At 42.0% G+C, this 14,318-nt stretch overlaps 1 protein-coding gene across 1 annotated transcript; it reads left to right on the top strand.

The window, feature by feature from the left end:
- Positions 1-3,940: 3,940 nt before the first annotated feature.
- On the top strand, positions 3,941-13,602 carry SMC5 (structural maintenance of chromosomes 5). The gene is made up of 8 exons (XM_088523368.1): positions 3,941-4,188; positions 4,924-5,065; positions 6,119-6,171; positions 7,683-7,845; positions 9,444-9,578; positions 10,169-10,309; positions 13,044-13,205; positions 13,564-13,602. Exons 1-8 carry the CDS (start codon positions 3,941-3,943, stop codon positions 13,600-13,602), a joined length of 1,083 nt encoding a protein of 360 aa, XP_088379494.1.
- Positions 13,603-14,318: the final 716 nt, after the last annotated feature.

The following is a 14,318-nucleotide window of genomic DNA, read 5'->3' on the forward strand; positions in this document are numbered from 1 at the left end:
CACTAAAGGGCTTGTATTTGTCTGCTGTAAACATAGCTTTGTGCTGCAGAATTTATCCTGAAAGCAAGGGAAAAGCCCTTTTTGTTGCTTGTTCAATTCCCGTTTTATTTCAATATTTCCAATTGGCTGACATTTTGCCCTATCCTGAATACTTACTAAAAAGAGGGCCAAATTTTGATCCGAGTTGCCCCTATGAGAAAATAGAATAACTGCACAAAGCAATTACTCTATGCAAATACCCTAGCTTTGCATAAATGTAATGCAAGTAACATTCTGGTCTAGTACTGTATTAGAGCTAAACAAACCCGACAAAGCTCTGCAGCTGAGCGTGGAAAAAAATCTGGCATTTGTTTAGCTGGGTTTGAATCCAGCTTCAAATTATGACTTCCAGCACTCACGGGATCTGCGGCTCCTGTGCTACCCTTCAAGGCAAGGGCTGAGGAGGACACACTTCTCCACCCTGACACGCAGAGTCCAATACCCCTCACACATGGAAGACCAAACACCTGCCTCCTGCTCTCTCAGACCAACACTATGAGCTGCTGCTTTCACGTGTAGCCTTCCCCTTGGAAAAAGGTTGCCATTAGTCATTACAAGTTTATTAGGTGCTTAGCAGTGAACAGATGAACTTTCAAGTCTCCTTTATATTAATTTGGTCAATATTCATCTTCTCCTTCATGGGTTGTTTTCCTGACTCCATCTCTGTCCTCATCCCATTTTTATTTCCTACTTGCTTCTGGTTTCTCTGAAGACCAGCATTTCTACCTGCCCTTTTTGGTCTCTTTCAGAGCCCTGTACATATTAGGTTACATTCCCTTTCTCACTGCTAAGCTGTGTGCTCCATCTAGCTGCTTTGAAGTCCTGCATTAGCTTTCGAATCTTCATCCTATTCACTCAAGAACTGTTCTTGACCCAAATCCTCCCTACATTCTCCCCTCAGGTGCTTATACATATTGATCAGATCCCCTCTTAATCTTCTCTTCTTCAGGCTAAACAGGCCCAGCTCGTTTACTCTTTCCTTGTACCAGAGATCCTCCAGTCCCTTCATCATCTTTGTCACCCTACACTGGATCCTCTCTAGATGTTGCCCATCTCGGCCCCTCCCTGCGGGAGCCCAGAACTGCACCCAATACTCCAGGCGTGCCCTCACCAGAGCTGAGCAGAGCGGCAGGATCAGCTCTCTCAACCTGCTGGCAACGCTCCTCCTCATGCAGGCCAGGATCCCATTGGCCTTCTTGGCCACAAGGGCACACTGCTGGTTAACTTGTTAACCAGGACTCCCAAATCCCTTTCCACAGAGCTGCTTTCCAGCAGGTGAACCCCTAATCTGTCCTGATGCCTGGGGTTATTCCTCCACAGGGGCAGGACCCTGCACTTGTCCTTGTTGAATCTCAGGAAGTTCCTCTCTGCCGAACTCTCCATCCTGTCTAGGTCTCTCTGAAGGGCAGCACAGCACTCAGGAGTGTTGGTCACTCCTCCCAGTTTGGTGTCATCTGCAAATTGCTGAGGGTGCACTCTGTGCCCTTGTCCAACTCATTGATGAACAAGTTGAAGAGCACTGGGCCCTGTACTGACCCTTGTGGGACACCACTGGTCACAGGCCTCCAACCAGACTTGGCCCCATTTATCACCACTCTTTGGGCTCTGCCATCCAGACAGTTCTCGATCCACTTCACTGTCCACTCATCTAACCCACACTTCCTCAGCTTCCCCATGAGGATGTTACAGGAGACTATGTCAAAAGCCTTCCTGAAGTCCAGGTAGACAATATCCACGGCTTTTTCATCATCTACCTGGCCAAACATCCCATCATAGAAGGCTATCAGGTTGGTCAAACAAGACTTACCCTTGGTGAATCCATGCTGACTACTCCTGATCACCTTCTTGCCCTTCACATGCCTACTACTCTAAGGTCTCTAAGATGAGCTGCTCTACCTCCAAGGGACGGAGGTGAGGCTGACCAGCCTCTAGTTTCCTGGCTCCTTCCTCTTGCCCTTTTTGAAAGCTGGAATGATTTTGGTTTCTTCTACCCCTCAGGCACTTCCCCTGCTCCCCATGACCTCTCAAAGATGATGGAGAGCAGCAGAGCAAGAACCCTCAGCACTCCTGGGTGCATCCCATCTGGGCCCCTAGGTTTATGGGTGTCCAGTTTGTCTAAAGAATCCCTAATCCAATCGTCCTCGGCCAGTGGAAAATCTTCCTCTCTCCTGGTTCTCTCTCTTGTCTCCAGGCTCTGTAGCTCATGGGGACTGGCCTTAGCAGTAAAGACAGAAGCAAAGAAGTGACTCTGCCTTTGCTGCATGCTCTGTCACCAAGGCACCCTCCCCATTCAGCAGGGGACCCACATTTTCCCTAGGCTTCCTCTCACAGCTCATGTATTTGTGGAAGCCCTTCCCGCTGTCCGTGACATCTCTTGCTAACTCTAATTCCAAACGGGCTGTGGCCTTCCTTGTTGCATCCCTGCATTCTCTCACAATGTTCCTATATTCTTCTCAGGTGGCCTGGCCCTTCTTCCACATTATTCTACATACTCTCTTTCTCATCAAGTTTACCCAACAGCTCCTTTTCCATCCACACAGGTCTCCTGCCCACCTTGCTCCGCTGCATTCTTGTAGGAATGCACCAATCCTGAGCTTGGAGAAATTGGTGCTTGAATATTAGCCAACTCTCCTGGAGTCCTGTCCTGTCCTTCTAGGACTGTGGCCCAGGGGATTCCTCCAAGGAGGTCTCTGAAGAGGTCAAAGGTTCAAGCTCTCTTGAAGTCCAGGGCTGCAATCCTACTTCTTGCCCAGCTTCCTCCTTGCAGAATCATGAATTCTACTATCGCAGGGTTACTGCATGCAAGACTTCTCCCAAGCCTCCCATTTCCCACTGGACCATCTCTGTTTGTTAGTATCAGATCCAGCAGAGCCCCTCCCCTTGTTGCCTCATCTACCACCTGTGTCAAGAAGTTATCTGCAATGTTCTGCAACAGAAAACACCACCAAGGAACTAATAAATCAATTAACTCATAATCTAACTAGGTAAACACATATCAGTTAAACTTATGGTTATACCTCGCAATTACCAGAAATCCTGTGACACACCATTAGTATTTAATTGCAGAATGTTAAATCTTTCCCTGCCTCACCAGCGAGGGCCCAGGTGCACACCAGCACTTTGGATGTTCCTGGTCTCCTCTCCCACTCCAAGCTTTCCCGCATTGAACCCTTCCAGAGCTTTGCACCTTCTCCAGAAGGGTCATCTCACATCCCATCTGAGGCCCATCAGCCTGTTAGAGCCCATAGACATCTGCACTCCCATTTTTTGCAAGAACTCTGCTGAAACAACCCCCTTCATCCTTTATTTTGCATCTGGACAACCTTTTATCTATTGTCCTTTTTCACTGCCCTTTTACCTCCTTTCCTACACAGGAACTGCCAGGGAAACACTTTGCCCTGTGGTCCCAATTCCACTGCTCCCGTACGGCCATAGGACTCTCTCGGTCCTCTAGGACATTCCTGATGCCACACGGGTACCAGTGGCCTCAGACGCCTCTGGGCACCGAGTCTTTGTGCAGCCACCGGGAGGCCGCAGGGAAGCAGGAGCCGGGGGAGCCGGGGACGGCCCCGGTGCCGCCCGCGGGACACGGCGGCTCCGCTCGGCCGGGCCGCGCTGCCCCCTCGTGGGGAGCCGCGGCCTCGGCCTGCGCCCGCCCCCGCCGCGCCTCACGCGCAATGCCCGCCGGGAGTTGTAGTCCTCGCCGCCGCAGCGCCCGCCGGGAGGCCTGGCCCGCTGGACTACACCTCCCGGCGGGCATTGCGGGGATTTGACGGGCACTGCGCCCCGCGCCACCGCCCCCGACCCTTCCGAAAGCGAAACCCACGCAGCAACACTCCGCCCGCCTCCCTCCCCCAGCGGCGCGCAGCCAATCGGGAGCAGCGCGGGGCGGCGCGAGCCAATGAGCAGTCTCAGAGCGCCTCGGCGCCTTCTCCCTTCAGCCAATGAGCGCAGCCCTGAGTTGCCCCGCTCCTGGTTGCCCGCCAACCGGGTGGCTGCGCGCCGAGGCGGGTGGACGGCGGCGGCGGCGAAGATGGCGGCGCCGGGCAGGGCCCCTGCGGGTGGCCCCGCGCGGGCGGGCAGGGCGGCCGAGCCTACCGCGCGCTTCGTGGAGGGCTCCATCGTGCGCATCTTCATGGAGAACTTCCTGTGAGTCAGAGAGCGGGGCGAGCCGCGGGCGGCACCTGGGCGAGGCCGTTCAGCTGCAGCCTCCTTTGCGGGCGGGCCTGCGGACAGGGGCAGGGGCCCCGGTGGGGCCGGTGCCGCAGGCCCGCTCGCGGCGCCCCCCGCCGCGGTGTCCGCTTCCCGGGGCTGGTCCCTGCCGCTGCCGCGCCCGGGGGGATAGCGTCTCGTGTAGGTGCAAAAACACACACAAAAAACGCCCTGGTAGCAGGGCCCCTTGTTATTTCTTGTAACTAAGGTGCACGGTACCCAGTTTTTCAGTTTGGAATAGCATACAGCGCACCAGCATCTCGCAGCATTGCAAGCCCCTGTACATCACATGTATGTATGTGTATACACATGTGTGTGTGCCTGGAGGCAGATGCAACAAAGCTGGATAAATTCTCCCAGTCTTGTTTTCCTTTCCTTCCTCTCCTTCCTTTTCTTCCTGTCCGGCTGCATCCATCATGTCATTCTGTATAATCTTTTCTACTGGAAACTGGTGCATAATAGGCAGCATTTGACTCCACTTTATCTTAATATAGAGTCATTTTTTCACTGTGAGGTTTTCTTGCAAGGTAACACTTGAGGAATGCATCTAACTTAGTGTACACTTGCTTATAAATAGAATTTGCTGTATTTTTTATTTTTTTATGGTAAGTGTACATTTTTCATGTTACATTTATTTGTATGGTTTGAGAAGTAAATTATTGTATTTTCCAGAACGTATGACAGCTGTGAAGTACATCCAGGCCCCAATTTGAACATGATTGTAGGTGCTAATGGAACAGGAAAATCGAGCATTGTTTGTGCCATCTGCCTGGGCCTGGCTGGAAAGCCGTCTTTTATAGGGAGGGCTGATAAGGTGAGTAAAAAGCTTTGTAATGTTGATTTTTAATCTGAATTTAATTGAGGCGCAGTTCAGCAGAAGAAGGAAAAATAATCTTCGTTTATATACCTGTATATATACACACACACACACACACACATATATATATACACACACACGCACACATATATAAATAAAATGCAAGATATCTGAATTGTAGAGTAACCTTGATCCAAGAGCAAGACCTTTTACCAAAGGAATCACCTAGCTTTAACTGCCTGGCTTCTTGTCTGAATCGTTAGATGGAAAAACTTGTATTCGACTGGAACCTTGGGAAGCTAGCATGTTATATTTTGAAGGAGAACACCTCCTGTTACATGAGTAACATTCAAACAAGAATCTGAGGAATGTAAAGTTAAGGCAACATTAGAATAAAGTCTAACATAAATTTCCAAATGTATGTGATCAGTGAAAGATGTCATCGATATGTCTGAGAGTTTATCTAAAAGCCTGAATCTGTTAATCTTTGATTTTAAATGCAAGCTGGCTGATTTGGGGATAAATGTTTCTATTATCTTCAGTAAGATCACTTGTCTCACGTGTACTCCCAAAAGATAATGTGCTGACATCACAGTAGGAATTTAATTTGCATTGTCAGATTTTTGAGTTTTTCTTCTTGCCTTTTTGTGGAACATGTTTCACTAGAGTTTTGGGGAACTAAATCTGGGTGTTTAACTGATTTTACAGTGATGTAGGTATTGTGTTTTGGCCTTTCATATTTATTTATGGTTTTTACAATGTTAGAATTAGCGTTGGGCAGTGTTTTGCATTTGCATGGAAACTCCTTCCTTTCTGAAGATTCTTTGATTATAATTTGTTCAGTATTGGAAATCGAAAGTGTCAATTTGTGGAGGAAGGGCTGGTACTGCGAGCTGTTGAAGAAGTTATTGTTAATTGGTAGACAAAATTATTAACTGTCAATATTCAGCAAATACGTTTTATTACATGAACAGATGTATATTTTTGTAAGAAATAACATTTTAAGTAACTGATAATTTGCAATAATAACGTCTGTAACTCATTTTGTAGGTTGGTCTCTTCGTAAAGCGTGGGTGCTTGAAAGGTCTAGTAGAAATTGAACTGTAAGTAGTAAAATTATACTTTCTAATGCATTTTTATTAGATTATTTTCCCTCACAGTCATTCATGAACTTCTCAGAAACATCTGGTGTGTTCTTTCTTTAAGCATGTTGACTTTATTTTTATTAGCCTTCAAAATTCTAAGCTAAAATTCTGTCTTTCAAGAAATGATCAGTGGTGACAGGATTTTTCATCTGATGAAGCATTTTGCCTTGTCGTGGTGTACAAAAATAGAGAAAGAATAACTTAAGTGATATTTTAGCTTTTGAGCATATTTAAGGTTCAGGTAATTCAGATACAGACAGTATTACCCTTAAGATGTAATGGTTGGTTTAGAGATGGTTTCAAGTCTTGAAATTCTAAAATCAAATTTTCTGCTTTCACTTTTTCATATTGATACTACTGATTTGGAGGACTCATCTGCATTCTTATAAAAACGCCACTTACTGAGGGAAAATGGAAGGAAAAATAGTATTTCTGGCTAGTTTGGACTAACACAATCTTCTAGATAAACTTTCCCAACTGAAATATCATTTGGACCTAGTCTGCAAAATTATATCAGACATTTCTGAAAGTGTTGATTTTTCTTTGTGTGTGTGTTTGTGTGCTTGAGTGTAATTATATGCTATAATTTAGAAGGAGGTGTTTTAACATTAACCCTAAAGAGGAGGAATTTGTCCCTTTTAAATGAGAGATGATTTTTGAGAAAAGAAATCCCTAGCCTTTACTGAAAGTTGACCTTTTTATTCTAAAGCTTCAGATTTTATGATACCTCAAAAGGAGATTCCAAGAGAATGCTTTCTATATGTATTTTGCCTTTGCATTTTGAAAAGGGACTGTGCTAATAGGCTTCCTAGGTCACAGAGTGGAGGCAGTTGGGAGGTACCGTACACTGGAGATCATGTAATCCACCTGCCCGCTTAAGCCCAGTCACACAGAGCAGCTGGCCTAAGACCATGTCCAGACAACTTCTGCCTGTCTCCAAGGAAGCAGACTTCTTCCTCAAGCTTACATGGGCTTTCTGTCCTCGAGTTTGTACCTGTTGCCTCTTGTTCTGTCAGTGGGCATTGCCGGAAAGAGATTGGCCTTATTCACTCTATACCTTCCTTTCATATACATGTGTACAGTCATAAGATTCCCCACTTCCTAGTCTTCTCTTTTCCAGGCTCAAAAAGCCAAGCTCTCTCAGCTTCGCATCTGAGAGATGCTTCAGTCTTTTATTACCTTAGTAGTCCACTTCTGGACTTGCTACTCTCAACCTGCTGGCAATGCTTTTGCTCTTGCACCGCAGATTCGCAGGTATTCTTGACTTCCACAGGACTTTCTACAGCCAATGTAACAGGATTAATTCATTATTGAAGTACTGGCCATTATGTGAAACACAGAATTTGAATCTTTATGCAGTTGTTTTATAGCAAATAGATATGTTACATTTTTTTAGTACAAATCTTTAACATATTTTGTTGACATGGAGTAATCTTCATGTGCTCTCAAAAGTATCTTTTCATTATCAGGTTCCAGTCACATACCAATTTAATTATCACACGGGAAATTCAAGTGGTGAACAATACATCAACATGGTTCATCAACAGAAAGCCATCAACCTTGAAAGCCGTAGAAGAACAGATTACAGCCTTAAATATCCAAGTGGGCAATTTGTGCCAGTTTCTTCCTCAGGTATTGAAAAATTTTGGAAGACAATGGATGCAAATGGAGTGCTGTGTTTTGAGAGGGTTTTGTAGCTTCTAATTGCTTTGTCTTGCACCATGCAATTCAATTTAATGGGACTGCAAAAAGAATGAGAGAGAGGAAGTAGCCATACTGGTGTGATGCTGAAAGAAATGTGTGGCCTTGCAGGGCTTGCTAATTAGTCACTTTTGTACGTGGTTATAAGTTGAGAATGAGGAAAACCACAGGTATTCCCTAGGTTGTTGCTCGGGCAACAACACCAGCAGTGGTGTCTCTCTGTCCCACTGCTTCTGCTGTTGGTGTCCTTAGTAAAAAGAGACATCTGAAGGGAAAAATGTGTACTCTTGAGGTCTCCCAACACCTTCTTTGTGCTTTTATCTGTATGATGTTGCTGACTTATCCTGTCAATTCCTGCATGTGCTTCTCACTAATTATATCCGGTCAGTTCCTCAGTGTTAGATTCTGTGTTTGATTGGTAACTGAAGGGCAGAGTTGTCTAGATTTAATTCTCCAAAAAGCAAAAAAAAAGAGTGGAGGCAATTGTATTAGATGAGTCTGCAACTGCAACCACAAGCTGGTCAACAGTTTTTAGAGAACAGACAGAATTTAAAGGTTTTCTGTGTCTGAATTAAATGAAATTATGCTGATAGTTCCTAAGGGAGGGAGAAGACTAAAGAATGCTATATGCAGCTTCTGTAGCTTAATCCATCTGTGCTCAGACAGGTTAAGACTCGTTCCTGAGTCCTCCCCAGTTCTTGTAGATCATCCAAGGTGGTAGTAAAATGACGCCTTGTTGGAGCTTGGTCAAGCATGTATTTGCTCTCTTGTTCAAGGAAAAGCATTCAAAAAACATACTGGAAAAGTTAAAATTTAGAAATTCAGAAAGTCTGGGAACAGCTGACTTTTCTCATTTTACATACTCGCAATATTTTTTCAGAGTAAAAATTTCCGCAGGTTCCTCCAGCATAGCTTTTGTGCATGAACATCAGTTTAGTGAATATTACTGTGCTATATGTTTGGTTAATTTGCTCTTTGTCAGTGTAGCAATGGGAAGCTGCTCTGCGTTAGCAGCAATGGCCCCTGGTATACTCGTCTGACAGGCTTTATCTTAAATTTCACATTACTATATTTTTTAGTTCATTATAGCATATAGCACCTGGAAAGGTGTGACCTCCTAAGTCTGAGAACCAACATGAGGAATACAGCAGAATAAAATTCAAAATTATCTGAACAATCTTGTTTAGAATAATGATAGTGAATTAAGACAAACAAAACAAAAAACAAGCAACACTGGTGTCTTTTCCACCATCCCCTCATCCAAGTACCTCAGAAACTGTTGTTGGAGCCAAATAACTGAGGGTTAGAACAGCAAAGACTTAAGCTCTGTCAGAACCATGTATGAAACCCCTACAAATCTTTAAGAGGGCTAGAGGCTGTTGCTTGATAAGATAGTCATGCTATGCTTAACTTTCAGAACTGTCTGGCATGGAACTCTGAATTAGATGACAGTGGTTGCTCTAATTTAATCCAACATTGTTGTGTTATACTATTCTAATCCTGTATTTTTATAATATTTTATTTTGTAGGACAAAGTTGGAGAGTTTGCAAAAATGAGTAAGATTGAATTGCTTGAAGCCACTGAAAAATCTATTGGTCCTCCAGAAATGTATCAGTTTCATTGTGAACTTAAAAACTTCAGAGAAAAAGAAAGAGAACTGGAGGTAAACATACCTGTTACAGAGACACAAGGAAATAACTATAGGAAAATTTGTGTAATAAAACTTAATGTGAGGTTTTACAGAAGAGTAGTTACTTAGTAAGTGTGCAAGTAAGTTGATTTTATCTGCTCATGCTCATTTTCTCTTAGATTTCATTCATTCACAAACTCACAAGTGCTGGGGCATATCTGTCCCAGTGGTCTGGACACAGATGATATAGGGCGCTTTTTCTCTGCAGAAGCTTTCATAAGGATTTTTGCTACTTTTGTGTGGTAGAAGCTGCTAAACAACTTTAACTGATTCTAGGTTAATGAAATTTTGAGCTGTGAGAATAACTTCACTGTATAATGTATAACCTTTTTTGAAAAGATTTTCTTCAGATTAAGACTGCTGCTAACTATACCTTGACAAAAAATATATATACTAAGGTACCTGGAAAAAATGGACATCTATTTTTAGTTGGATTTTACCCCCCCAGTTACTGCTGTACTAAACATCCTTCTTGGCTAATATACAGATGAGATGTGCATAATTTCTGAAAAGTGTTTTCACAGAGTAGATACTGTAAAGTATGAAAATACGTATGCCTACAGAACTTGTGCAAAGAGAAAAGCAATTCTTTGGAGAAAATGAGACAGAGGATTGAACGATACAAGCAAGATGTTGAGAGATACCACGAACGCAAGCGTCATCTTGACTTAATTGAGATGCTTGAGAGGAAAAGGCCTTGGGTGGTAAGCTTTTGTTTTATTTTCAGTGTTTCCCCAATTTAACCATTTTTTCCTCAAAAACTGCAGTACTATTAATGTGCCAGCAATTTCTTAAAAAAATCTTTATGAGAGTACCTTGCATATCCTCAGAATTGCTTGGTGTAAACAGGATAGATCTTGATATACTATTTTTGTTCTGAATTTGATCAGAGGTTTTCTTGGATGTGTAAGTAGACGTATGGAGTTTCTGCCCATTTATAAGAGTCATCAAAATGGGTTAAAAGCACTATCTGTGTTATTCCTTGCAGAGATAACTGCTTAATTTCAACTATCTCTGGCGTCTTTTGGGGAATGAAGCACTAGTTTAAGCTGATGTGTCTTTTACTGTACTAAGGTAGTATGTTGTTTGCTCTATTTGCATACTTCATGGATTTTATGAAATACAGATCCAGAAAGTATAAAAACCTTCAGATAATACTTGTTAGTAGATACAAAAACTTCCTCAAGGCATTTCATAGCAGTTTTGCACGAAAGAAAGCCTCCTATATATATACAGAAATCTTTGTCCCTTGTATCTTTAAGAGCATCCAATTCAAGGTAATCCTCACTGTAGTAAGTTGCTGTTTGCCTCTGTAGCAAAACGGAATTGCTAGATGAGCGTCCAAAGCAGCCGGCATGCGGATCTATAAATAACTGCAGTAGACAAACACAATGGAGAAAACACTGAAAAAAACATCAAATGAAAAAGGCCACACACTATTTTGATGATAGTAGATTCTCTCTTGATCTTAAGCAAAAAGAGCAAGGCTAGGGCTGGACATAGCTTACTGTTTCATCACTGTGTAACTGTGGGGTTTTTTTCAACACTCCCCTGCTTTTCACCGGTGAATACTTTTATAACCAAGTGCTGTAGCTAGATGATTCTGTATGTGGAGATTTATTGTCATTAACTATTATATTCCTTATGCACCATTTGAATATGCCTATGTTTAGACGTATCTATTTAGACATACCTTTTAGATGTCTGCTTTAAAATCCATAAAATGAGCCCTGAAAGTGTTTATAAAAAAAAGATTTAAACTTAAGCATTTAGAGGGCTTTTTTTCTGTACTTTTAAGAGTCCTTGAATCAAATTATCTTAATGATAACTGCAGCTAATGAGCAGATTTAAGGAACAATTTTTCTGACATAAGCCTTCCTGCATAACTCTTAAAGGAGTGTTTCTCACCCCTCCAAGCTTAAGCTTTAGGTACTGTGATATCTTTTAAGGCATCTGTCTCAAAGTAGCATAGAGGCATGAGGTTCTGTTCCTCAAAATAATCCTCCGTATAATTTGAATTTTTTTTTTATTCAAGCCATCTCGCTCTTCTTCCTTTTCCATTCACAACTGAGAAAGGAGGGATGAAATGCTTCAAAAGTTCTGCAGATCTCTGGCTGAGAGAATAATTGCAAGGGTCAAGATTATTTGCTTAAAGTTTATCAAAATACATAGATCTACGAAAATCAGGTTTTCTTCAGGTGTTAAACGGATTTTCTCTTTTTTTTTTTTTAAAAAAAAGTAATTTCTAGAAACATTCACATGTCTGAATAAATTATGTGCTAGTGTGTGTTTTCTTGCTTTAACTTTGAAATATGATGCCTTACTTAAAATAGGGCTAAATAACTGTACTTGTGTTTTAACCAAGTGCTTTAACTTCCTAGCTATCTATAATGGTGGCCCCTGATGGGACCCCATGTCCCTGAATGATAGCCACTTTCTTCAAGGAGTTTTTTGGCTTTATGAAAAAGCTACTCCTAAAATATTTTGATTTAATAACTTGAGTATTCATTAGTTGTGTATGATTATAAATGGAGTAATTAAATAGCTAACTAGGGAAAGAGTAGTGGAGGATAAGGCTAAATTAGCTGATTCAGATGGAGTTTGCAAGCTCTCTTTTCTGTGCTTTAAAGCTTGGTGTAATCTGCCTTTACACTCTTCAGCCTGTATGTTGTTGAACATCAGGTCCCTTTTTTTTTTTTTTTTCCTCCAGCTAACTTGTCACCTCATGCCCTATGAGAAACAAGCCTGTTTCTCATGATAGAAGTAATTGCTCTCTCAGAGCCTTGGCTGTTTTTCTCTAGAAATTCTTGTGTTCTTGGTGATAGTAGTTCTTGTTCACTGCACTGCTTACCATAATTTTATTCTCAGCTCCCCAGCGAGTTCCTTGTCCCCAGTGAGTTCTTTGGTATTGGTGGTGTGTGGGTGACCTTTTTTGTTTGTTTGTTTCCCCCAAAGTTTTATTTCTCTGTCTGTGTGTCTTTCTTTAGTTTACCATGGGGTAAGCTGACCTGGTCTGCCTAGCTCTTTTGCCTTCCTTTTCTTTTTGTGGTTATTTGCCCCTTAGCTTCAGGATTTCTGCATAAGTGGTTCTCAGGCTATGGGAAGAAGGGGCTAAAGAGTTAGTTTTCCCATGTTGACCCAAGATGGACTTAGAGGAAAGGTAATTGCAGGAAAATTTGATTGTTTCTTCTGCTCCTTGAATGGCCTAATACTTGAAAAGCATTAAATTTGTGTGCAGTTCATTGGGGACTAAGTGGTCTGTTTTTCTTTTGGTCATACTGAAAATAACAGGAGGCTTATTTAGGTAGTACACTAACTTATAAAGGAGTTTTTTTTTTTTTTCCAAACTGATGTACAATTAAATGAAATGCTAGAGCAGTATCAAATCATGTGGACTAGAAGGCAAAATCTATTATTCTGCTTTCATATTTTTGCAAGGAATATGAAAATGTTCGTCAGCAGCATGAAGAAGTGAAACAAAGTCGTGACCAGGCTAAGGAAGAATTGAAGAATCTGAAAGAAATGCAGGCTCCTATGACAAAAAAAACTCAAGAAATTGAGGAACATTGTAAGAGTCTTGATACGAAAATCAGAGATAAGGTAGGTACTTTAACTTGAAATTGAATATATTTAACATTGCAGCTGTTCAGCTTTGTAGAATTTAAAGAAATGTAGTTTTTCTTTTTGGAGTGACATGTTTTTAAAATAATTTTTTTGAAATACTCTTAATTCTCACTTCTTCATGTCTCCGTTCCGTTAAAAGCAATAAAACTCAAGGAATGTATTTCTTAATAAACCCTTGATAGCTGCTTCACAAATCTACTTTTGGCAACGGCACATTTTAGGTTTTCTGTCTATGCAACCTTAAAAATCTTCAGAAACATCCTGTTACAGTTTTCACAAGTTAAATATCCATATTAATTGTGTAAGATTTTTTTAATGTGTTCTCTATTTTCAGGTTGTGGATACTCTGTATCAGTACCTTCTGAAAATTTAGTGAATTCAGACTGCTTATTTAAGCTAGTTTTACATTTTCTTTCCCTAAATGCTTTCCTCAGAATTTACCCTTGTTGTATAAATAGAACTATTTTTTTTTAATATTGGAGAATAATCCCATCAATTTGGAATATTTTTGTGAGTAAAATAATTTAAATGATTAACCTACCTATGTCTACCAGCTTAGTGTCTGCTTTTGAGTGAGCTCTTCTCTCTAAGGATATGGTAAATTACTATTTCTGCATGAGAAATGGAGACAGAAGCACTGTGATGCGCTGCAGGATTTTACCAGTCCCGTGTGAGGTGTACTGCCAGTCAGGCTGCAGAAATCCTGCTGGAGGACACCAGCAGGCAATTTATGATGGATAACCGGAATGTAACGGGTAGCATGGGAGTGTTGGCTGCAGTGAGTCTGTCTGAAGAAAACTGTGATCAGGTCGAGGGAGCCTGTGTGAAGACACCTGCAGAGGACTGCTATCATGGAGCAGCCTATGGAATAAGCATCTGAATCTTTGTCAGCTTGCAGTGCAGTTTGAGTTAATACACCCTTAATGTGCTTTTTGAGCATGCAATGTTTTACATACAAGCTGGTGCAGAAAAAAAGATCAGTCCAAATTACCTGCTTTTAGTGTAGTTTTCTGTGAAACTGTATGTTTTACAGGTGTGCTTTAGCAGATAAGCTTTCTGCAATAAGAGCAGATTGCTGCTTATACCACT

This window comes from Tinamus guttatus, unplaced genomic scaffold (assembly GCF_059628265.1).
Source record: "Tinamus guttatus ecotype Peru unplaced genomic scaffold, ASM5962826v1 Tinamus_guttatus_pri_ptg000185l, whole genome shotgun sequence".
Lineage (NCBI taxonomy): Eukaryota > Metazoa > Chordata > Aves > Tinamiformes > Tinamidae > Tinamus > Tinamus guttatus.

Excerpts from the sequence above, each read along its gene's own strand:
- SMC5 (XM_088523368.1), top strand. The coding sequence starts at position 3,941 with ATGAGCAGTCTCAGAGCGCCTCGGCGCCTTCTCCCTTCAGCCAATGAG. Across the intron at positions 4,189-4,923 it reads ATCTTCATGGAGAACTTCCT|AACGTATGACAGCTGTGAAG; the intron begins GTGAGTCAGAGA and ends TGTATTTTCCAG. Across the intron at positions 9,579-10,168 it reads AAAAAGAAAGAGAACTGGAG|AACTTGTGCAAAGAGAAAAG; the intron begins GTAAACATACCT and ends GTATGCCTACAG.